Genomic DNA, 24,017 nt, shown 5'->3' on the forward strand with positions numbered 1-24,017 from the left:
TAATTGGCTGTAAATATAGAGTGACTGGGTTGGAACCAAGACTCAGAACGATTCACATAAGGGAGAGTAAGAGGACCACAACTCTTCATCCCTGCCATAACCATGGAATCTATTAAACTGGAATTACTCAAGACTGCATATCCTCCTAGAAAAATAATTGAATCTTGACCCCAATTAGGTTTTATATGTTACAGCTTTATCTGATTGGGAAGTATCCCAAGTCATAAGATACAAGAAGAGACAACAGAAGATTTACCAAAGGGAGCAAGGTGTCAGATTCAGTAAGTTCAGCAAAAGGACCTAAGGTTGGGGGCAGTAAGGTCAGTAGCTGATAGTCCCTGGGGACCCAGGCAATCCAGCAGTATGTTCGAGCCCTGTGTGTATGTATCACAACTTAGAAACTTTAGGGCACAAGCCTTCCCACCACTCACAAAACCAAAGAAAGAAACATTCTGGGTTTTTTTTTTTCATTTTTATGATATTATTGTTGTACTGGGGGTACATTGTGACATGTACAAAAGTTCTTACAATATATCATAGTTGAATTCATCCCCCTCCATCATTCTCCTTTATTTCAGAAATGGGGGACTATTCCACTCCTGGAATACTTTTAACATGTCTCGGTTTTCCATTTTCATACATGAGCACACAATATTTCCACTGCATTCATTTTCTTTCACTTTTTCTTTATATCCTCCCACCTCCCATTGGTACCAACCCCCAGACAGGACCTGTGTTCTGGTTTGGTTTTTTTTAATGCATTTTTGTTTGTTTAATGTAGCTCTACAGGGAGTTTCCAAGTGATATAATTTATATATAAGAATGAATATACAATTTTTTAACCTGTTGAAATCACCATGAGAAGGGGACTAAAGCAGAAAGGAGAAAAATAAAGGGCACAAACCAATTTGAGTTATATACATTGTCATTTTGTTTTTTTAACTCTCAAGAACAAAATTGGCCACTATATTAATAGGGATCCCAAACAAGAAGGAATTGGTGGTAGCAAAGTTCTAGTTTACTAAGCTCAAAGGCAGCTGCAACATCAGAGTTCCATCTAGACCAATTCCAGCTGGTAATTCTGGCTACAGTGTAGGAGCAATGCAGTTTAACTCAGAAGAAAGCTTTCTATGGTCTAACTTAGTGTGCTTTAAGACTAACCAACCCTGTTCTAGAATCCATTATTGTCAATGTAGTCACTGTGGCACAGGATAAGAAAGCATCCTTTCTCTCTTTTGCAAAAGCATCATTGGTTGAGATGCCAGAGACAAGGGCTTCAGCAAGGCAGATATGGAGCTGGTTTGGTGGGCCAGCACTGAGGCGGCAGCAGTGGAGTCTAGTTTGGCAGCACCAAGCCTTTCTCTGGGATCTGCAGCTCTACTACCAAGTTCCAGTTTAAACAGCTGTGGCAACGCAGTTTAGGAAGTACAAGTAGTGAGCTCTTACCCAGGCTCTGCACAGATAAATGAAAGTAATTTGTGGAAAAATTTCTACAAACATATGAGGAAAGGAACCCACAATGAACTATAATGGGTAGGTGGGGTGCAGAGCAATTGAGACATGATTCCTTTTATGCTCCTGGAGTGGGAAAGACCATGATACTCAAGTCACTCTAACTTGCTGCTGTGCAAGATGGCATGTTTATGAAATACTTTGTATTTCAGAGGAAAAGAACATAATAAAATAAAACACAAGTTTGAATAAGATCATTCTTCTCAGTATATTCATATCCTTCTCCTTCTCAGATAGGAAACCTAAGATTTTCAATTAAGCAAGGAAAGGGTGGAAGAAACTGTAATGATTAAATATATTCACTTTGAAAATGTTGTGATGACATCTTCATTTATTACATGACAAACATGCAATAGTTGAGTTGAGCCTGTTTCTAAGTGAAACTCTATGGTAAGCTAGAATTTTACTCTGTAGATTGAAAGTATAAGAGGAGAGGCGACGATATCCCCAAAGCAGGGACTATTGAGCATATAAATCCATATAAAATGGGGAATAACTGAGCAATAATGTAACTACTTAACCATAGAGTTGGCCTCAAACCTCAAACTGCACCTCCACTCACCCCTGAACCCATAAACCCACTGGTACTAGCAATCCCCAATTTACAAAGTATTTGAATATATGAAGACAAAATAATCAGAATGAATAAGACAGAGATGGAGGAAAAACTTGAGATAATTCTGATACAATATTGAGAATTGTCCAGCAACATTTATGGTCCTTGGGAAAGAGAAAATATTCATTCCCTTACATATGCCCTATGTTGAGATGCATTATGGCAACTGATTCATTGAAAGCATGGGTATTCAACTTACCCAGCACCTTGCCCATATCAGGAATCATGCTGTCATCCCTGAGAGATCCCCCTCTGGCTTAAGTGGTCCCATCGGTGGACCTCGTGGAGAGCGGCAGAGGAAGAGTGCACACTGGCTTGGCCTCACCTCTGCCTCCTGGAGAGGGCATAAAGGACACGTGGCCAGCTCTACCGTCCTGAGTCACACACAGGTATAAACACATGAGCCTCATGGTGAAGGATCACATGGGGACCAGGAAAGACGCATGCATGCTGCACTCCTGCTGTCAAGGTAACAACTACCTTCAATCCCTGGCAACAGGATCCTTCCGGGCCAGCCCTCAGAGAAACTAAGGGATTAACCAGACTTCTCCCACTGGGGAGGTCACTGCCCTCTAGAGGGTAGGTCAATATATTAATCCCTCCACAGAGGGGTGTTGCTGACAGCACGTAGGCAGAACTCCTGGTCAGCATTTCTCTATCATGGGGAACACAGCCCCACAGCCCTTACATTTCACATCTTCTTACTGCTTTCAGTAAACAGTTAGTACTTACAGAGGAGTCTGTCTCCAGATAGTGGCATATGATAACTTGTTGGCAGGCTGGCCTTTGTGAAAAGTGATCCATAAGCAAATCCTGCACTTCCCTCTGATGATTCAAGTCCCATTATCATAAGACTTGAGAATCTAATGATACTTGGCTTGATGATACATCCTGACTACAAAATTTTGAATGAAATAGCTTGAAGCCTTAGGTGTCATACTGTTGCATATGTGTCTGTTTCCCATGTCTCAGACAAATAATAAGCTTGTGGTAGGAATGCCTGGCCATTGCAAGACCACAAATGCCCTCCCTCTTCCCTAGCAGATGTCTGACAAGTAATTATGGACATAATTCTCTCAGCTACCACACAACAAACACCATTTTCCTGCTTTCCTGGCTCCCCAAGATGACTGCCAATGCCTTAGAGACTCTCAGCCTTGCCATAGAGGCACCCATGAGCTGCCAGAGAGCAAATATCATGTAACGATCCCACATTTCAATGCTAAATTGTTATAAGTGTCCCAAAGCAGCAATGCTTTGCTGTCCTAATGTGCCAGAGATTCTACTCCCAAGAGCTCCCTACTACCCAGACAAGGATCTATGAGAGCTAGAATGAGTATGAGCTGAATGAAGAATGCCTCTGTGTGGCACCAAAAACATGTAAGGTTTTTTTTTGTTTTTTTTTTTTTTTCTGATTAGGTCCAAAGTGTTTTTATTTGTTGCACTGACCAATTTTTTTAAAGACCATTCCAACTATTACTTGGTCCATGAACGATATCTAAGATTTTCCAAGACCCCCTTACCCTATGCTCTCCTCAGACAAATCCTGCTCAGCTTGAATTGATAATTCCCTTCTTGGAACCAACTCTACCACTTCCCCTTATAATGATTTCCAAGCAACTTGTTATGCTTACTGATTGGTGTGTTTCCCTTCTTTAAAGGCTCTGGGCAACTTGAGGGTCCCTCAAGTTATTCAATTTTGTGTTCTTAAGAGAAAAAATTCTGACATTTATTTACTAAGCTAACATTTAGTAAATAAATATATGAGGTAGAACATGCAGTATTGGTTATTCCTTGTCTGGTTTATTTCACTTAACAATGTCTTCTAGTTCCACACATGTGACCATAAGTGAAAGAATTTCATTCACTTTTATGGCTGAATAATGTTCTACTGAATATATATACCACATTTTCTTTATCCATTCATCGATGGACACCTTGGTTGAGTCCATAGCTTGGCTAATGTGAATAGTACTGCAATAAACATGAGAATATATGCATCTTTAGTATGTCTATTTCATGTTCCTTGGATATATACCCAGTATCTGAATCATGGGATAGTTACATTTTTAGTCTTTTGTGGAACCACCATACTGTTTCCCATGTCAAATTAATTTATATTTCTACCAATAGTATGTGACAGTCACCCTTTCTCCACATATTCACCAGCATTTATTATTTTTTGTCTTTTGGTTATAGACATCTTATTTCAGTAAGATGGTATCTAGTTGTGGTTACGATTTGCATTTCCCTATTAATCAGTAATGTTGAGCATTTTTTTCATATACTTGTTGGACATTTGTATAGTGGTTACTAGAGTCTAGAAAGGGTAGGAGACAAGGGAGATTAGAAAGTCAGATAACACAGGTACCTAATTACAACTAGATAGGAAGAGTAAGTTCTAGTGTTCTATAACACAATAGTGACTACTGTTTACAGTTTATTATATATTTTATAAAGAACTAGAAGAAAGGAGTTTGAAGATTACCAACACAAATAAATAATAAATGTTTAAGAAGATGGAAATGCTAACTGCCCTGATGTAATCATTACATATCATCTATACATATCAAATTACTATACTACATAAATGTATACAACTATTATATGTCAATTCAAAATAAAAAATAGGACTGAGGGGTAGCTCAGTGATAGAGCATGTGGCTAGCATGCATTAGGCTCTGTATTCAATCCCCAACACAAATAAATAAGAAAAAAACTTTAAAGTAAATTAATGAATAAATCAATTCTAATAGTACATTCGAAGATAATTTGGTTCTTTTTGAGGCCCCACAACATGCTGGTTAAATTCCAGAGCTCTGCTCATGAGACCACACTGATCCTATACACAGCTCTTTTCTTTTGTTCTCTTTTCTGCACGGCATACATTCTTTTTTTTCTTACAGTTTCTAGAATCCTATCTTTTCTTATCTAGATTTTTCTAAGTAATGGGATGAAAAGAAGACCTACCCTATGTAAACATCCATTTTCCTAAGAACAAATATATTTGCACAGTTTTTCTAAATAATATAAATCTATTCGTTAAGATATATTTGCTGGGTAGAAATTCTTTTGCCTGCTAATGTGCAGAAAGCTCTCATCTAATCAATTTTTATTGAAAGAAACTAGAAAAGTACAGTGGGAGAAAAACTGAAGGAGAGTAACCATGGCAAATCTTGCTTTCAAATCCTTATGCATCATTAAGAGAATAGATAACAAATCACCTTCTATAATGCTTGTTGTTTCTTGTTTACTTTTCCCTTATACAGCCTGCATTCTCCTATAGTTTGGTAGAATTTTCTCAACCAAAATATTGACCCTCTCTAACTCAGGGAATATCTAAAATAAACAAAAGCAAAATAGTTACAGAAAGTAGCTGGTTCACTGTTAGCATGGATACTGATGAGTTGAGTAAATGTCTTATTTTGGTCTTTATCTTTGTCTGCCTAACATAGAGTATGATAAGCAGAAAAGATAGAAACCAAAGTTAAAAGTATATACTCTGAGAAGTCCAGAACCATTTTTCATTAACAAACATCATATAGGATCTTCATATTTTATATTTTTAGAAGTGTATATTTATAAAACATTTCACAAAAATAAGTGATTCTTAAAGATAGATGACAAAAACATTACCATGTGCACGGAAGAATTAAGTACATTATAGAAAATAAAAGAAACAAATCTACACATTAATGTGCCAAGGATTAAATATGATTCTTTTATTCATTCAACCAACATTTATCAAACATCTACTTCATTTTCCAGTTACTATTCTAGAACACAGAAGCAAAAAAAACAAATCCCTACACTTGTGGAGTTCGTATTCTATAAAGTTTATGAACTATAAGCAAATAAATATGTAATTTGTCAGGTGATGATAAAAACAAACAGACGTAAAATAGGGCAAGGGAGACAATGGGAGACAGAGGCAGTTAGAGGGGTTGCTGTATTCGATTGGGTTGTTGGATAAGGCCTCTTGAATGACATGACATTTGAATGAAGACCAGAAGCTAGTGCCAGTGTGAGCTGTGAAGAGATCTCAGGGAGAGCATCCCAAGTGAGCAAAGAGCAGGGGCGAAGTTCCTGGGACCTGAGTGGCTTGGCGTGCTAAGGAATGGCAGAGGCCAGCCTGGCTGGTGTGAAGTGAGCAAGGAGGAAAGCAGTGAGAAGTGAGGTTGGAGATTATGAAGTACCTTTGATCTTCTGTTCTTTCTTGGTTGCAATGAAAAACAAAAGATGAAGTTAAATTTCCTCTGCCTCATTGAAAAAGGCAGTCCTTTCTTTCCATCTGGGAAGAAGTGGAAGGAAGGAAAGGCATACATTAACAGGAAGCACAACACCAAGGAAGAAAGGGACTAGTCCTGATGAACAACAGACTGTGAAATCCACTTTAAGATTATAATGTGGTTCTCACAATTTTTATCAGAAAACATTGTTAATAGCCGGCTGACATTTGTGATTCCTTCAGGCTAAATGCAGTACCCTCCTATTTTCCTATCAGGTGAAATAGGAATGTTAGTCTAAATTCAGCCTAATCATGGTTCTAATAATAGCACAGATGTAGAGAGTGCCTCTGAGCTAGTGAGCCCCCGTTTTTTATTAAGCCTAGTAACATGTCCTCCAGGTTCAGGTTAATCCCTGTCTTGGGGTGAGCAAGCTTTAAGGAGAAGCACTGGTGCTGTACCAGAGCTAGAACTCAGAACAAAACTACCAAGCACTAGCCTCGCCAACGTGCCTGCATGTAGTGACCTCCTCCTCCTTGCCACTCGAACAACCTGCTGAGCAACTCATGTTCTTAGTCTGATCACAATCCACCAACTACTTGTTTAAATCTCCTAACCTGTGGTTTTTTCTCCCCCTCCTCTTCTTCTCTCCTTCTCTCTGTCCTTTCTATTTTTCCTTCCTTCTCATTCCTTTCTTTTTCTTAGTAATAATAGTTTCTACATCCTAGGTGTAGATCCTTTAGAGATTAAGTTTCTCACTGCTTTCTTGAAAATCTTTGCTTCTTTATTTATGTATTTATGTATTTTTATGTTCATATTTATTTATTTATGGTACTGGTATTTGAACTCAGGACCTCAGGCTTGCTAGGTAGATACTCTATTACTTAAAATACTCCCCCAGTACTTTTTGCTTTCATCATTTTTTTAATAGGGTCTCACATTTATGCCTGAGGCCTGGACTCAATCTTCCTAGTTACTCAGAGCTGGGATAGCAGGGTACACCACTGCACACAGCTTTTTTATTGGTCAAAATGGATTCTCACAAATGTTTTGCCTGGGCTGGCCTCAAACTATAATCTTTACAATCTGCATGCCCCAAGTAGCTAAGATTACAGATTTGAGCCGCTGCTCAGGCACTGCATTAATTTTAATAGTGAATCAGGTACAAAGAACATCTGCTTAAAACAATATGAAGTTTGTTCTACCGAGTTCAAATTCTCCTGATGAGTTTTCTTTCTAGTGAAATACTTTTGTACTCATTTTTGCAAATCAGATGAAAAATATTTAGTTCTTCAAAACAGATGGAGTTAGGAAATACCTGGGAACTCTTGCTGGTGTAACCTTAAGTCTCAGCCTATTCTCCTCTTGGTATAGGTCTACTACTTGGATCCTTATCTCGTCAGATGTGCTGAGTTTTGATGAGTCTTGTATATTTGTGGAACATCACTGTGGAGAAACACATAGGTAACAGAAAATTTTAAATGTGATGATGTCACAATTTTTTTAATTACCATCGAGTTCTTTAGGTAATTATATTCTATTCCATACTGAGATCTAACTGGAAGCATACAAATATCTTAAAGCACCTTTCCTGGACTATGTTAGGAATTTCCATCCATCCAGTATTTATCAACCTTTTTTTTTTATGCCAGGTGCTATTCTTGGTGCTAGAGATACAGTAGTAACCAAAGAGAAACTAACCCCTGCTCTAATGGACCCATATTCCAGAAGAAAGAAGCACATACATTATAGAAATATGTAAATGAGCCAGGCACTGGTGACTCACACCTGTAATCCTAGCTACTCAGGAGGCAGAGATCAGGAGAATCGAGGTTTGAAGTCAGTCTGGGAAAATAGTTCTGGAGACCCTATCTCAAAAATACCCAACACAAAAAAGGGCTAGCAGAGTCAAGTGGTAGAGTGCCTGCCTAACAAGTGTGAGGCCCGGAGTCCAAACCCCAGTACCACCAAAATAAATAAATAAAATAAACAATTTGTGAAATGTTGATAAACGCCCTGGTGAGAAAGTGAGCCAGGAAGGGAGGATAGAAAGAGAAAGGGTACACTTTTACATAGGTAGCAGACAATGTCTCATAGAAAAGGTACATTTGAACAAATACCTGACACAGACAGAAGACTCCCTTGAAGAAAGCATTTTGATTTTATTTTCTTCCTAAAACATTCTCAGTACACACTCATACATCTCTGGCAGGGTAACTTAAGAAGCTGATGGTAATAACTGCTTCTGGGAAGGGAGCGAGGGCCAGACAATGGAAAAATAGCTTAATTTTCAATTCAGGTTTTTTTCAATTTTATAGTGTATGCATAGTTTATTCAAATGTAACAAAAATAACATTGTAATTCTTTAACATTAAAATTAATAAAAGTCTGTTAATATCTCTTTATTAATAGATCTAAACTATAGAAATAAAAGAGCCATGTTTCTTAAATTGCTAGACAAGAATAAGATCTAGATTCTGGTCTTGGGCCTTTCTATCAAATTTTAGAACTATGACAACTTATTTTTTTTAAGCTGAACCTTTTTAGGCTTTACATAGAATTCAATTCAATTACTATTGAAAATTATTCTGTTCTCAAACCGGGACAGTATTTTTTCAAATACAGACTACTGTGTCCCATAGCAGAACTTCTGACCTCAGCTTCCCACCCCACTTAGTATCAAAGTTCGAAGGGCAATTGTGAACTGAGTAGCCTACTCAGGAAGCATAGGTAGGAAGATTGTGGTCCAAGGCTAGCCCAGGCAAAAACCTTGAGACCCTATCTAAAATACAACTAAAGCATAAAAGTGCAAAGGATGTGACTCAAGTAAGTGGTAGAGCACCTGAACAAGGCCCTGAATTCAAATCCCAATACCACCAAAAATATGTATCTCTAAATGGTTGTTTTAGATTTATAATCTGTCTCTTTTTTGTTTTTTAAGACAGAGCCTTTCTATATAGCCCAGGCTGTCCTCAAACTTGTGATCGTCCTGCCTCTGCCTCCCAAGTGCTGGAATTACAGGTATGTACCACCTACCTGGCTTATATTCACAGTCTTTACATAAACTATACCTCAACTTTTAAAACGCCACCTTGCAATCCTTTTCTCCGACCACAACCTACTTGGGCCTACATTGTCCACATTCCTCTCTCTTCCTCCCCCACGAACTTACAGATTCAACAAAATTCCAATGGCAGACAGCACAAATGCAAAGTCACAAGGAAAACAGAAACACAAATATTTTTAGCTGGTGGGGAGATCAAACAAAAGTAAATAATGAACTGCAGCTTCATCAAACATTGACAGAACAGCACAAAGCAGAACAAAGTAGCAAACAATCAAGGTATATGTTAAGATTATATTTGTTTTAGAGCAATTTATTTTCAAATTTGCAAGTGGCTTTTAAGTCTTTCTAATATTTTGATTAAGAGTATATGGCTCAAGTAAGTGGTAGAATTTTGGCTAATTATAGTTTTAGAAAACTATCATCTACTTTTTATAATGTTTTTGAAAGTTAAAAAATTTCTTTCCTTCTTGAGTCTTTGCATTTGCATTGACTCACATAGTCCAGTAATCTATGCATTAAAACACCTGACATATTATCTGCTAGCACTAAGAAAATATATTTGCATTCCTCGTCATACTAAGTTTTCTTTTCTCTGCATGTGTGAGGGACTCTTCCATGCTTAAGTTATGAACAATTATTTCCCTTAGTTCTAGGCCTCTTTTTGTTTCAGTCAAAAATACCACACTGCTCACTAACTCATTCCCACACTGTTACCTCTCAACAGAAGTAATTTTTGGTTGAGAGGGTAAAGAGCAAAGTAAATTCATAGGCCAAGAATGGCCAAAGTCAATGACCTCTGGGGCAAACCCACTAAGCTACCTCCTGCCAGAAGCTGCAATATGAGGATTAGCAAAGTTACTGAGAAACAAATTCTACAAGGACGGTCAATGGGAAGAAGGTGCTGTGTGAAATTCACCTAAGAGCAATAGTTCCATAAACAACAGTCTCTTCTGCAGGATTCTACGGATTCTGAGCTCATAGCAATATGAAGCCAAAAAATAATTAGACATCAAAGACAAGAAAGTTGGGGGCATGGCTCAAGTGGTAGAGCACTTGCTTAGCAAGCATGAGTCCCTGAGTTAAAGCCTACCCCAGTACCAAAGAGACACACAGAGAGATTTGAAAGGTGTGGCTTTCACTTAGTAGATGTAAAATGGGTAAAGACCTAGCTTCACAAGGCTTTTGTAAACAATAAAGAAGTTTTGCAGACTATACAGAAGTAAGGTGTAAGAGGGGTAGTATCACCAAGTGGAAAGATCAGAAGCCCTGAATCCAGACAGACCCTGGATAAATCTAAGTAGTATTTCTTTGGCCATGTTAAGTCCTTTTAACCTCAATTGCTCCATTTGGATTGTTGCAATGATTAAATATTAACATCTATAAAAGCCTAGCCATTTAAGAGTTTCTAGTAAATGGCAGCAATTATTTTGAGGGTCCTTTCCTCTCTCATCAGTCATTTTTCATTCATTTATTCAACAAATATTTATTACTAAACACTGATTTTGATTATAATAGTGAGTAAAACATGCACAACTCCTATCCTCCTGGAATCATCATCTAGAAGGGGAGAGAGAGAAAACTGCAGCATTATTTCATATACATTGTAATAAGGAAAGTATGTGGTGCAATGGGAACCCAGAGGAAAGACATCTCATCTGGGCTTGGGTTGATACCACAGAAGTTTCTTGGAGAAAATGACACTGAGCTTTAAACCGAGAGAAGAATAGGAGACAACCAATGAAAAGGAGAGGGTAAGGGAAATTTTCCAGAAAGACACGTGCAAAGACCAGAATCATGATTGTCAAAGATTATCTCAAAATATCCACCCTTTGTTCTGGGATTAGAACATAAATACTTCCCTATAAATCTTTCTATCTTTTCCTTGACCATTAAAGTCATGTCTTTCAGTCTTTCCTCTGGCATATATCAATTGAAGAAAATATCTTCTCATCTTCATTCAAAATCTTACCATTATCAAGTACAAAATTCATTCACCAGTCACCATTATCGAGTACAAATTCTGATTATGTGGTCCAATAACTCCTAACATTCTTTTTTTTTTTTGAGACAGAGTCTCATTCTGTAGCCTCAAACTCTCTATCTTCCTGCTTCAACTTCCCAAGTGCTGGGATTACAGGTATGTACCACCACACCTAACTCTCATAACATATATTCTTATTCCAATCTAGTGACACTACACGCACAGCACTGAACTGGATGGTAATAGACAAATACCTCTATCCCCTCCATGACCTTAACAGTACAATTAAATGGACAATGGCATAAAACAGCATGTAGTAAATGTAATTTTAATGATTGAACAACAAATAAAACAAAAATGGATCATGATAAAGATCTTATAATGTCACTGGAGGCTGGGAGTATTTTCTTCACATAATTCAGTGAGGCATATAAGGAGTTATTATATATAAATACTTTGATAGCTTCATTAATTTAAACAAGTATTTGAAGATCTATTATATATTATATACAGACAAAACAAAGGTCCTGTCCATATGGATTGTTTGATTTTTATTGACAGAAGAGGAGGTAATAAACAGAAAACACAAGTTAACACTTTACATATGTATCTTACTGAATCTTCAAAACAACTCCATGAGATAAGATTTATCACCCTCATTTTACAGGAGACACAAGAATGTTAAATAATTAGTCCAAGATCAGAGAGCTAGAACAATCTAACATAGGACTATCAGACTATTAAGCCCAGGTTCAATGTGAGCGGCTCCATTCCACTGCTGTAGCTCTCCATTTCCATAATCCACAGAAGTTGATGGAAGCATCCCTGATACGTGGTTGGTCCTCAAACTGTGCCCAGGATTTAACCAAGTGGTTCTCATACTCCTCCATTCCAAGGTAGCTCCTGGCATATTTCTTACTATTGCAGTGTTCTTTTTTCCATCTGTATTGCTTTTAATTGTGAAATTGGTTTCCATTTCAAAATCTCAAGGTCCTGTGTTACACAATTCCTTCCTCTACGCTATACATACTCAGCAAATTCTCCATTCATTTTCCTAATTCACCAAAAACAGTTGTAGGTTAGTAGCATTATATTCTCTTCAAAGGCATGGCTCTAATGGGTTATGCAGCAACTGTGGGATACTGGAAAGGTTACTGTATTTTAAATTAGACATAGTAACAATAGTTCTACCACCAAGCAGTTAAGAGCATGACTCTTTTCCACATTATTTTCTTTCATCTTTCCAGTAACACTACAAGTTATTAAAAATCATCCCCGTTGCTGGGTGCCAGTGGCTCATGCCTGTAATCCTGGCTACTCAGGAGGCAGAGAGATCATGGTTCGAAGCCAGCCCAGGCAAATAGTTCACAAGACCCTATCTCAAAAATACCTAACACAAAAAAGGTTGGTGGAGTAGCTCAAGGTATTGGCCCTGAGTTCAAGCCCCAGTATCACCAAAAAAAAAAAAAAAAAAAAAATCTGTTTACAGGTGAGGAATTGAGATTTAGAGAGACTGAATTATTTGCTCAGGGCCAAGATATAGTAAAACCAGGTCTTCCCTGGGGCTTCCTACACTACCACACTGCTTCTTTAAAACTATAGGAATCACAGAAATATGGCTCTGAAAGGATCCTGTAGGATATTTTCCAAGAGTCCTCCTGTGTAGGCATCATTTCTATAGGATCATTTACAGTGACTCAGTCTCTCATAAAATCCTGGCTTGTCACATACAAATGTGACCTTTGTGAGCCGCAGCTTTCTCAGCTATGAAAGAAAACACTACTATTTACCTCACAGAGCTATCGTGAAGACTGAATGATAAAGCATGTAAAGGTCCTTTGTAAACAAGAAAGCACTTTACAGATGATCCCTGAACATTCTTTACAAGCAAGTTACTCTTAGAAAACAAAATTTATCTTTGCATTTCAGTAATTCTAAGTGGTTATTCTTTTATATATCAGAGATTTCATAACCACAAATTGTAGAGCAATATATCCATACCCTTATCTAGTAAGCAAAATGATTTTACATTACTACTACACATACCACTAAGCTTACAATGTAAGTTTTTCTCAGACTCTTTTGGAGGAAGAAAATTACCAACTTTGAGACATCCATGAAAAAGTAAATCTCATCTCAAATAAGCAAATATGTAAAATAATTCCATGACTTTAAATTAAGTGAATTTCCTCATATAACCATATTAGATATGTATGTACCATATTATTTATATATGTATTAAAATATCAGATGTAATCAATTATAATAGAAACTGTTTATTGAGCACTTAACATGTATTAACTCATTTAATAAAATTCTTCAGTTATAGGAAAATGGTAATTTAATAATGAAGCAAAATTAGTATAGGAAGCTAGTAAAATAATAAAATAATACAGGCAAAAATACCACAAAAAAAAAAAACCTGACAATAGAGATTTTGGTAAGTCATTACATCTAATAATAAAAATACTTATACAACAGAAATCTTTATATAAACTACAAATGAAATTGATTAAATTTTAGTATCTGTAAAATAGCCACATGTACACTCACTTAAAACTGATGAGTGGGTATAATAGTATATCCTTTAAAACTGAAAATCAGATTTTTCTATTTACCTTCTCTTTCTTTAGCTTTCAAGTTCATCTAACTTAGTATATTAATATTAAAATCTGTCATTTCAAGGATTGTTTGCATTCTTCCTCTCTTGGAATTTGTACTGTTTCCCTTTCTTTTCTAAGTATTTGATTCTAAAAGGTCATAAAAATGTATGAACACATATGTATTTAGTGGATGAATGCAAAGTATATGCATCTTTCTCTAAATTAATATTTCTTTTGATGATGGATGAAAATCAAGTTAGGACAGAAGATTCAATGCTTTCTTACCCCCTATTAAGGCAGAAAGATAGAAATACATCACGTCTTTTGTGTTGTATGTGCCCATTACATTAAATAAAAACACCTGTAATTTTACTTACAGTCAAAAGTCCTTCAAATTGTCTGTGGCGATATGTTTCTTCAGCACTGATGTCTATAAAATCAAAGAAAATCACTTTCCTACCTTCTAAGCTTCTTAAATCTTCTAAAAGATGCAGGCTCAAGAGTTGCCAAATAAAATAGGCAAAGGTAGCCAAACATGGCTTCCTAGCCAATCTACTAAAAATAGTAGTTTGTAGTGGACAGATAAACCATTTCTCCCTTGCCCTTTTTTCTTTTTTTTCTTAAATGTTAGATACATGTTTTATTCATAATCAATATAATACAAAAATAATTATATTCTCTAAAATCTAGAGATGTGGTCAATTAGAAAAAAATTTATATTAGGAAGATATAAAAGTCAAAGAAAAATTACTTCTGCATTTCTAATAGGAAGGTTCCCAGAGATCCAATTTCCATTTGTTCTGAAAGGAAAACTGACCACAATGCAGGAATCAAGAGTTGCCTTTGCTTTTTATTTCTCTTTCTTGGAATTTCTTAAATAATAGCTATTATCATTTGTATGTATCATAATTTACAAAGACCACTCACAGATTTTATCTCATTGGCTTGTTACAACAAGCCTGTGCCTTTGAAAGTTTCTAGCATTGCGATTTGAAAAATGACAGGCTCGCAGAAGTGAAAGCTTGCCCAAGGCCCAGGTAAACAAAAGGCAGATCTGTCTTCAAATTCCACATTTGTGTCATACACACACAAATGCTACTGTCTCCCTAAAGATTGCAAAATAAAATGCCATTTAAGGATTTGTCATTTAAAGGTTCAGTAACTAAAGTCCCTTAAATTGCAATGAATTGTGATGTTGGTGAAGCACAAATAATGTTGATACCTGAGTCTAAGTGTAGTGTGAGGAAACAAGTAATGTAGGGTGCTCAGCATAGCGTCTGCACATTAAAATATTGTCTGCTAGTCATATTAGGCAACTTTAACAAATAATGAAGCTGAGTGCTACTTGAAACTGTAGAACTGAGAGGCAGAGGAAGGGTGGTCTAGAGTTCAAAGTCAGCCTGGGGTATATAGCTAGACCCTGTCTCAAAAAATGAAGGGCTGGGGCTATAACTCAGTGGTCATGCTCCAGGCCCTAGGCAACCCCAGCATCACAAAAGTAAAGGGTGAAAATGACTTAAATATACATAATTCAGAAGACAAAGCTAACCACCAAGCAGAACAAAAAGTTAGTAAAAGAGCTAGAAAATAAAGCCTTAGGGTAAATAAAAAGTGAAATGTCAAATTCAGGAATGACTCAGGTTTATGCAATAAGTCATGGCACTCTACATGGAAACAAGCCATCAAAAACTATGAGCTCTAATATGACACATGCAGGCAGGCACAAGTGCATTTTATGTGGAAAATCTTACCGTAAACCTTCTTGAATTACAAGTCCTTTGCAAAGGCGAAAGTTCTGCAAAGTCAGGCATGGTGGTGTGCACCTGTAGTCCCAGCTTCTTGGGAGGCTGAGGCAGGAGGACCCACTCAGCCCAGGAGTTTGAAGCCAGCCTGAGACCATCTCGTGAATAATAATAATAATAAATAAAACACACAAGTCCCGGAGTTAGACAAGGTGGAGCACGTCTGTAAACCAGCACTTGAGGGAGAAGGATCTCAATTCCAGGGCCAGCCTAAGGTACACAGAGAGTGCCATCTCAAAAACACGTTTTTGTTTTTTTTTTTAATTCCTAATCATATTAATTACACAATGATCATTCCCTTAAAGATATTCATTTTTCAGATTATTATTTGCTTATCTGAGGAAATTAAGTCAGGAGTTGATACAGACATTTAAGTTTTGTTTACTTTCAGGTTGGTAGCAAAGAAATGCAGCTTAAAAACAAAGAGTAACATGTAAGCGGCTTCTCTTCTGTGGTAGGATTATAGGAAATTTTTTTGCATCTGTACTTGTCAAACTTTATGGAATCAAAAAAATTATAGATTTAACCGCATTCAAAATAATGTAGATGTGAAATTTTTCACAATAAACTTTAGGGAGAAAAAGGCAGGACAAAGCCAGGCATGGTGGTACACACTTGAATCCCAGCACTGAGGAGTCTGAGGCAGGAGGATCTTGAATTTTATATCAGCCTGGTCAATGTAGTGAGATCCCGATTCAAACAAACAAACAAAAAAGTGGCCGTAACATTAAATCTAGAGCATAATCTCAATTTGGTAAAACATTAAGATGTTTCTAGATGCAAGTACATCTAGCTAGGAGGTAATAGTTGTCTAGGATAGTGTTTTCTCTCCATTATGAGACCCAGGGGACTATTTTATTTGAGTATTTCTGCAGTCTTCAATTTGGTTTTGTGGTTGTTGTTTTTGGCTTTTGTTGTGGTAGTGGTGATTTTTTTGGTGGTACTGGAGTTTGAACTCATGGCCTCACACTTGGTAGGCAAGGACTCCACCACTTGAGTCATGTCTCCAGCCCTTTTGGGTTTTTTACTTTATTTTTTCAGATACTCTCATGCTTTTTTTGCCCGCCAGCCTCAGACAGATTTTCCTACCTACAACTCCTGCATAGCTGAGATCACAGGTGTGCACCACCACGCCCACCTTGTTCTTGAGGTAGGGTCTTGCTAACTTTCCTGCCTGAACTGTCTTTGAATCGTGATCCTCCTATGTCTGCCTACTAAGCAACCGAGATTATAGATATTAGCCACTGTTCCCAGCTAGAGATGCCTTACTTTTGACTGACTCTTATTAAACGGGGTAACAGTGAAAACAAAAATAGCATATCTCCACAGACAATTTGAAGGACTTTTGACACACATATAAGTTTATTTGATATCACCAAAGCAGCAGCATCACCAGCATTTTGAGGAGAATTAAATGTTGTTGAGTTTTAGAAGATACATTTAGGTCAATAAAAGATCAGGTTTCTGCTGGGCTGGTGGCTCATGCCTGTAATTCTAACTACTCAGGAGGCACAGATCAGGAGGACTGCAGCTTGAAGCCAGCCCTGGCAAATAGTTTGCAAGAATCTCTCGAAAATACCTAATACAAAAGGGACCTAATACAAAAGGGCTCAAGGTGCAGGCCCTGAGTTCAAGCTCCAGTATCGGGGGAAAAAAAAGATCAGGTTTCACTTACCTCTGTTCTGAATCACTATGTTTTTTGGTGGTAACTGGGATTTGAACTCAGGGCATTGCACTTGCTAGGCAGGCGCTCTACCACTTGAGTCACTCTGCTAGCCCTACATTAAGATTTTAAGTAAACCTTTTTTCTGGGAAAAACAATCACCTGTCCAAGCCTCATGTAATTCCATAGCATAGTAGAAATAACCATAAGCTTCTTCATATACCCGCTTACTAAGTAAATGGTAAACACAGCACTTTGCCATAAACATCCAACAATTAATACTATTCAATCTAATACCTAGAGAAGCAAGTGAGTTTTTTGTAGAATTCCTTGTTAAAATAATTCTAACAGCACGTTTCGTATACACTTAATGTTTAATCTAACAGCTCATTTTATTATTCCGTCTCTGTACACATAGTATCTCAATCAAGTATTGATTAATTCCTAAAGGTTTTGATCTGGCAATGCCAAGACCTTACCCAGCACCTTTTTCCAAACATGCATCATGTTTTAATTATTGCCACAATACACTAAAGAATAAAGTATACGATGACCTCATGTGGCAAATGGCTGTAACTACTATTTTTCCCTGCTAAAATATAATTTTCATTACTGCATATGCTTACAGGGTACAAAGTATTATACAATGTGAATGCTTAAATCAAGCTGATTATCACCTCAAATACTTATTTGGGGAGTGAGAATGTTTGAAACTTACTTAGTATTATGAAATATACGACACATAATTAACTAGTTGCCATGCTGTGTGATATATCTCAAAAAAACTTAATCCTCCTGCTACTTTGTATCCTTTTACCAACAACTCCCCATTCCCCCTACCCCAACTTCTGTAAATTTGCCTTAGATTTCACCAATAACTGACCTCATAAGGTATTTGTTTGTCCTGTGACTAGGTTATTTTGCTTAGCATGATATCCTTCAATTACATCTGTTATTAGAAATGACAGGATTTTTTTTTTATTCCATAGGAATTGCACAGAAATAGTATTCCACTGTGTATATATACACACCACATTTTCTTTATCCATTCATCAGCTGATGGACACTTTGGATAATTTCTTATCTTGGCTACTATGAGTAATGCTTTAATGAACAGGCGAGTGTAGATCCTCTTCAAAATACTGACTTTGAGGGCTTTGGATATATATACCCAGAAGTGGGATTGCTGGATCCCTACTTATTTTTTAAAGGAACCCATTGTTTTCCACATGACTGCATTAATTTACCTTCCTACCAACAGTGTACTAGGGTTCACTTTTCTCTGTATGGTTGCCAACTTCTCTTTCATCTTTTTGATAATCATTTTGACATGTGTGAGAACTCCTCATGGTTTTGCACCTCTTTAATAATTAATGATGCTGAGCCTTTTTTTTTTTTTCTGTTAGTCATTTGTATGTCCCCTTTAGAGAAATGTCTATTCAGGTGCTTTGCCCATTTTTAAATTGGTTTACTTGTTTTATTATTGAGTCAAGCTCCTTATACATGTGGGATATTAATCCTGTATTAAGAGATATGGAATGCAGATTATTTTTCTCCCAATCTGTAGTCTATTTAATTGTTTCCTTTGCTATGCAGAAGCTTTTTAGCTTGAGGTATCCACACGTCTTTTTGGGCTTTGTGGCCTAAGTTGTTGAAGTCAAATCCCAAAATTTATTGCCCACACTGATGTCATAGAGCTTTTCTGATGTGTTTTTTTTTTCTGGCAGTTTTTATAGTTTCAGATCTTACAGTTAAGTTTAATCTATTTTGAATTTGCTTCTGTATACAGTGTAAGAAAAGAATCCAATTTCATCCTTTTGCATATGGATATCAGTTTTCCCAAAAACCTTTACTGAAAATGGTGTCCTTTTCATTATATTCATAGTACAACATGTTTTGATAACCAATGCAATAGCTATTAATTCAAATACATAAAAAATCGCCTTAAATGTCAATGGTCTGAATACACTAAAGACAGATCGTCAGAGTGAATGAAATACTATAATACAACCTAATATTATAGGCTGTATTATAACTGGGGATTTTAACACTCCTCTACCAGCAATGGACAGATGCAGCAGGCAGAAAATCAGTAAGTACATAGCTGAATTCCACAACACTGTCAATCAGTTGGATATAATTAACATCTGTAGACCACTTCGTTCAACAGCATACTACACATTTCTTCTAAACTGACATGAAGCATTCACCAAGACAGACCACATTCTGGGTCATAAAACTCTATTTAAAAAATTTTAAATAGAAATCATACAATGTCTGCTTTTGGGCCACAATGGAATTAAGCTAGAACTCAATTACAAAAGATAACTGGAAAAAAAATTCCAAATATTTGTAGATTAAACAACACATTTCTCTGAGTCAGAGAAAAAAATCCCTAGTTTTAAAACATTTTGAACTAAATCAAAATAAAAATATAACACCAAAATTTAAATTAAGATTCACAGGCTGGTAGAGTGGCTCAAGCGGTAAGACTGCCTGCCTAGCAAGCATGAGGCCCTGAGTTCAAACGCCAGTGCTGACAAAAAAAAAAAAAAGTAAGATTCAGTGAATTGTTTGAGGAAACAGGTATTTACTCTATTTAACACTTTGTAATACATATGTATCAAAACATTACAGTGTCCCACAAGTATGTATATTTTTATGTATCATTTTAAAAAAGTATACAGCATACAGTGGAAGTAGTACTTATAAGGAAATTTATGGCATTGAATATGTTAAAAAAGATAAGACTATAAAGTCGATAATTTAGGTTTCCTCTGTTGGCTGAAGGAATGACCACCCCTAGAGTCACTGAGGACTCAGGAAACTGGTTATGACTTGAACTCAGATTTCATGAAAACAGGTCTACTTGGATGGGAAGTGTGTGCTGTGTTAGAGGTAAGCCAAGGATGATTACATTTAAGGAATTTCAGCCCAAACTTTGGGAAGAGCAAAACCACCAGGGGTTGGGGGTGGTAGAACTAGCAGGACAAAGGTATGCAGTATCACCTGGTACTCCATGGCTTGCCCTGCCAGCAAAGACTGCTATGGTCTGACTGCTTTTTATACTCTCAAGAGTGCTGGAGACATCTGGTAGAAACAGTCTACTCAGGCATTTCCACACCAGACCTGCACTGGCAGACTACCTCCGATATAAGGAGCATCCAACAAGGGGTCCTCAGACTGAGTTGACAGGAGCAGCAGTCTGAGGGCAGCCCCTGCATTCCCAATAGCTTGTCTGGATATGAAAAACAATGGCAGGAATTCAGACCAGCAATAGTCACAGTAGTGGCTGAGACCCAGTGGGAAAAGCAAGGCAGAGCTCAGCCTGCAAACAGCCCTTTGTGGTCTAACCTATTTGGACTTCAGATAGAAAGTGGCTCTCAAAGAGCAATAAAGGGGGAAAAAAAAAAAGAAAGAAAAAAAAGCAATTGTGACTACAACTTTCCAGAATCTGGGACATGAACAAGAGACCACACCTAAGAATCCATGGGGTTGAGTACTGGTGGTTCACGCCTATAATTCTAGCTACTCAGGAGACCGAGCTCAGAAGGAATGCGGTTTGAGGCCAAATCCAACAATATGAAAGCAAGACCCTAACTTGAAAACATTCAACATAAAAAAGGGCTTAAGTGATAGAGCACCTGCTTAGCAAGCATGAGGTCCTGAGTTTAAGCCCTAGTACCCGCCCCCACCACACACACACAAAGGGAAAAGAATCCATGGAGTAGAAGCTGAGACAAAGAACTAAAGTCATAGAAAACCTATTCAACAAAATTATAGCCAAAATTTTCAAAATCTAGGGAAAGATATAGACATCCAAATATGGCACGCATTTAGAACCCCAAATATGACCAAAAAAAAAAAAAACCTCTCCACATCACATTATAGTTAAAATACTAAAAGAACAAAACAAAAAAAGAATATTGAAAGCTGCAACACAGAAGCACCAACTTACAAAGGCAAACTCATCAGAATTACATCAGACAGTCATCAGAAAAACTAAAGCCATAAAAGCATGCAATATTTCAGGTCTTGAGAGTAAAAACTGAAACCAGGATTACTATACCCAGCAAAATCTCATTTAAACTGATGGAGAAATAAAGACCTTCCAAGATAAGCACAAATTAAAGTAATTCATGACCACAAAGCCAGCATTGTAGAAGATATTTAAGGGAATCCTATTCCCAGATGGGGAATAAAGACGTCACAATCAGAAGAGCTCAGGAAAGAATAAATGTCATGAGATGAGTAAATGAGAATTTGGAAAGACTCAAACATGTTTAACTCAGTAAACCAGCAAACTAAGATGAATAAAAGAGAAAGGAAAGAACAAACAATACTCGAATCAGCCAAGAAAAAAAGCCCAACAAAATTAGAGAACTCATCACATACTTCTCAGTAATAACCCTAAATGTAAATGGTCTTACCTTTCCAGTTAAAAGACTGGCAGAATTGGAGAACATCATTCTGAGTGAGGTTAGCCTGGCCCAAAAGACCAAAAATCATATGTTCTCCCTCATATGTGGACATTAGATCAAGGGTAAACACAACAAGGGGATTGGACTATGAGCACATGATAAAAGCGAGAGCACGCAAGGGAGGGGTGAGGATAGGTAAGACACCTAAAAAATTAGCTAGCATTTGTTGCCCTCATCGCAGAGAAACTAAAGCAGATACCTTAAAAGCAACTGAGGCCAATAGGAAAAGGGGAACAGGTACTAGAGAAAAGGTTAGTTCAAGAAGAATTAACCTAGAAGGTAACACCCACGCACAGGAAATCAATGTGTCAATGCCCTGTATAGCTATCCTTATCTAAACCATCAAAAACCCTTGTTCCTTCCTATTATTGCTTATACTCTCTCTACAACAAAAAATAAGGGCAAAATAGTTTCTGCTGGGTATTGAGGGGGGGGAGAGGGAGGGGGCAGAGTGGGTGGTAAGGGAGGGGGTGGGGGCAGGGGGGAGAAATGAACCAAGCCTTGTATGCACATATGAATAATAAAAGAAAAAGGAAAAAAAAAAGATTAAAAAAAAAAAGACTGGCAGATTGGATTAAGTAACAAGATCTAACTGTTTTTGTCTGTAAGTATACCTCACTAGCAAAGAAAAATGAAGACTGAAAGTGAAAGGATGGAGAACAATATTCCAAGCAAATGGAGCCCCAAAGCAAGCAGAAGTAGCTATATTCATATCTGACAAAAGTAGACATCAAGGCAAAATTAGTCAGAAGAGAAAAAGGTCACTACATACTCCTAAAGAGAACAACCCAGCAAGAAGATACAATTATAAATATATACACCAAACATTGGTGCATCCAACTTCACAAAACAAACAATACTGGACATAAAAGGACAGATAGGTCCAGATACAGAAGTAGGTGATTTTAATAACCCACACTTAGCAGATACATCATCTAGACAAAAAACTAAAGTTAAACTGCATCATAGACCAAATGGACTTAACAGACACTAGAGATAAAATCAGAGATTTAATGGGAGATATCACAATAGATACAACTGAAATCTAGAGGATCATTAGGGAATATTTTTTGAAAAATTATGTTCTCATAACTTGGAAAATCTAGGAAAAATGGATAATTTCTAGATATATATGACCTACCAAAATTGAACCAAGAAGATACAGAACCCCTGAACAGACTGATAACAAGTTGAATTCTAGACTTTTGTGCTTTGTTTTTTGAGACAGGGGACTTACTATGTAGCCCAGGCAGACCTCAAACTTGTGAACTTCTGCTTCTACCCGAGTGCTTGAATTATAGACACATAGAGCATTTTTTTTGTTGTCACTTTTTTTAAGACAGGGTTATGTACCCAGGCTAGCCTCAAACTTGCATTCCTCTTGTCTCAGCCTCCCAAGTGCTCCTTTCTAACAGACTTTTAAAGAAGAACACCATGCTCCATAAAATAGGACAGTAAGGAATGCTTTAAAACTTACTGTATAAAGCCCTATGTCAAAACCAGATAAGAACACAACAAAGAAAGAAAACTATATACCAATCTCCTTAACAAACACAGATGCAAAAATTCTCAAAAAATACCTGCAAACCAAATTCAACAACACATCGGAAAGATAGTCCATATGGTCAAGTTGGGATTTTTTTCCAGTGATGCAAGGATGGTTCAGCATATACAAACCAATAAACATAATACAGTACATAAATAGAATCAATGACAAACCACATGGTCATTTCATAAAACGGCGAAAAGGCCTCTGACAAAACTCAACATCCGTTCATGATAAAAACTCTGAAGAAACTAAAATAGAAGAATCACACTTCAAGGCTGGGGGTGGCTCAAGTGGTAAACACCTGCATAGCAAGTGCAAGGCCCTGAGTTCAAGCCCCATTAACAAGAAAATGAACCATACCGCATTGTAATAAAGGTATATGTGATAAACCAATAGCCAACATTATACTGAATGTTGAAAAACTGAAAGCATTTCCTTCAAAATCAGGAGCGAGGTAAGGATGTCTTCTCTAATGTCTCTCATTTATTATAGTGCTTGAAACCTTAGCCAGAGTAAT

At 37.0% G+C, this 24,017-nt stretch overlaps 2 protein-coding genes across 4 annotated transcripts in view; both read right to left on the reverse strand.

The window, feature by feature from the left end:
- Slc4a4 (solute carrier family 4 member 4) overlaps positions 1–7,800 on the reverse strand; it is a 421,377-nt gene extending 413,577 nt beyond the window's left edge. The window contains exon 1 of the mRNA XM_074042041.1: positions 7,673–7,800. The gene's annotated coding sequence lies outside the window, so the exon portion shown is untranslated. The remainder of the gene's footprint in view (positions 1–7,672) is intronic.
- A 4,140-nt stretch (positions 7,801–11,940) lies between these two features.
- The window catches only part of Dck (deoxycytidine kinase), a 38,658-nt gene continuing 26,581 nt past the window's right edge, over positions 11,941–24,017 (reverse strand). For 2 of the 3 annotated variants that reach the window (XM_074042044.1, XM_020154696.2), the window contains 2 exons: positions 15,757–16,017; positions 11,941–14,435 (listed from right to left, as the gene is read on the reverse strand). In XM_074042044.1, coding sequence (XP_073898145.1) covers positions 14,385–14,435; positions 15,757–16,017 — 312 coding nt within the window. In that variant the 3' untranslated portion in view covers positions 11,941–14,384. Of the gene's footprint in view, positions 14,436–15,756; positions 16,018–24,017 lie in introns of those variants that run through there. The other variant, XM_074042043.1, reaches the window with a different exon arrangement.

This window comes from Castor canadensis, chromosome 9 (genome assembly GCF_047511655.1).
Source record: "Castor canadensis chromosome 9, mCasCan1.hap1v2, whole genome shotgun sequence".
Classification (NCBI taxonomy): Eukaryota; Metazoa; Chordata; class Mammalia; order Rodentia; family Castoridae; genus Castor; species Castor canadensis.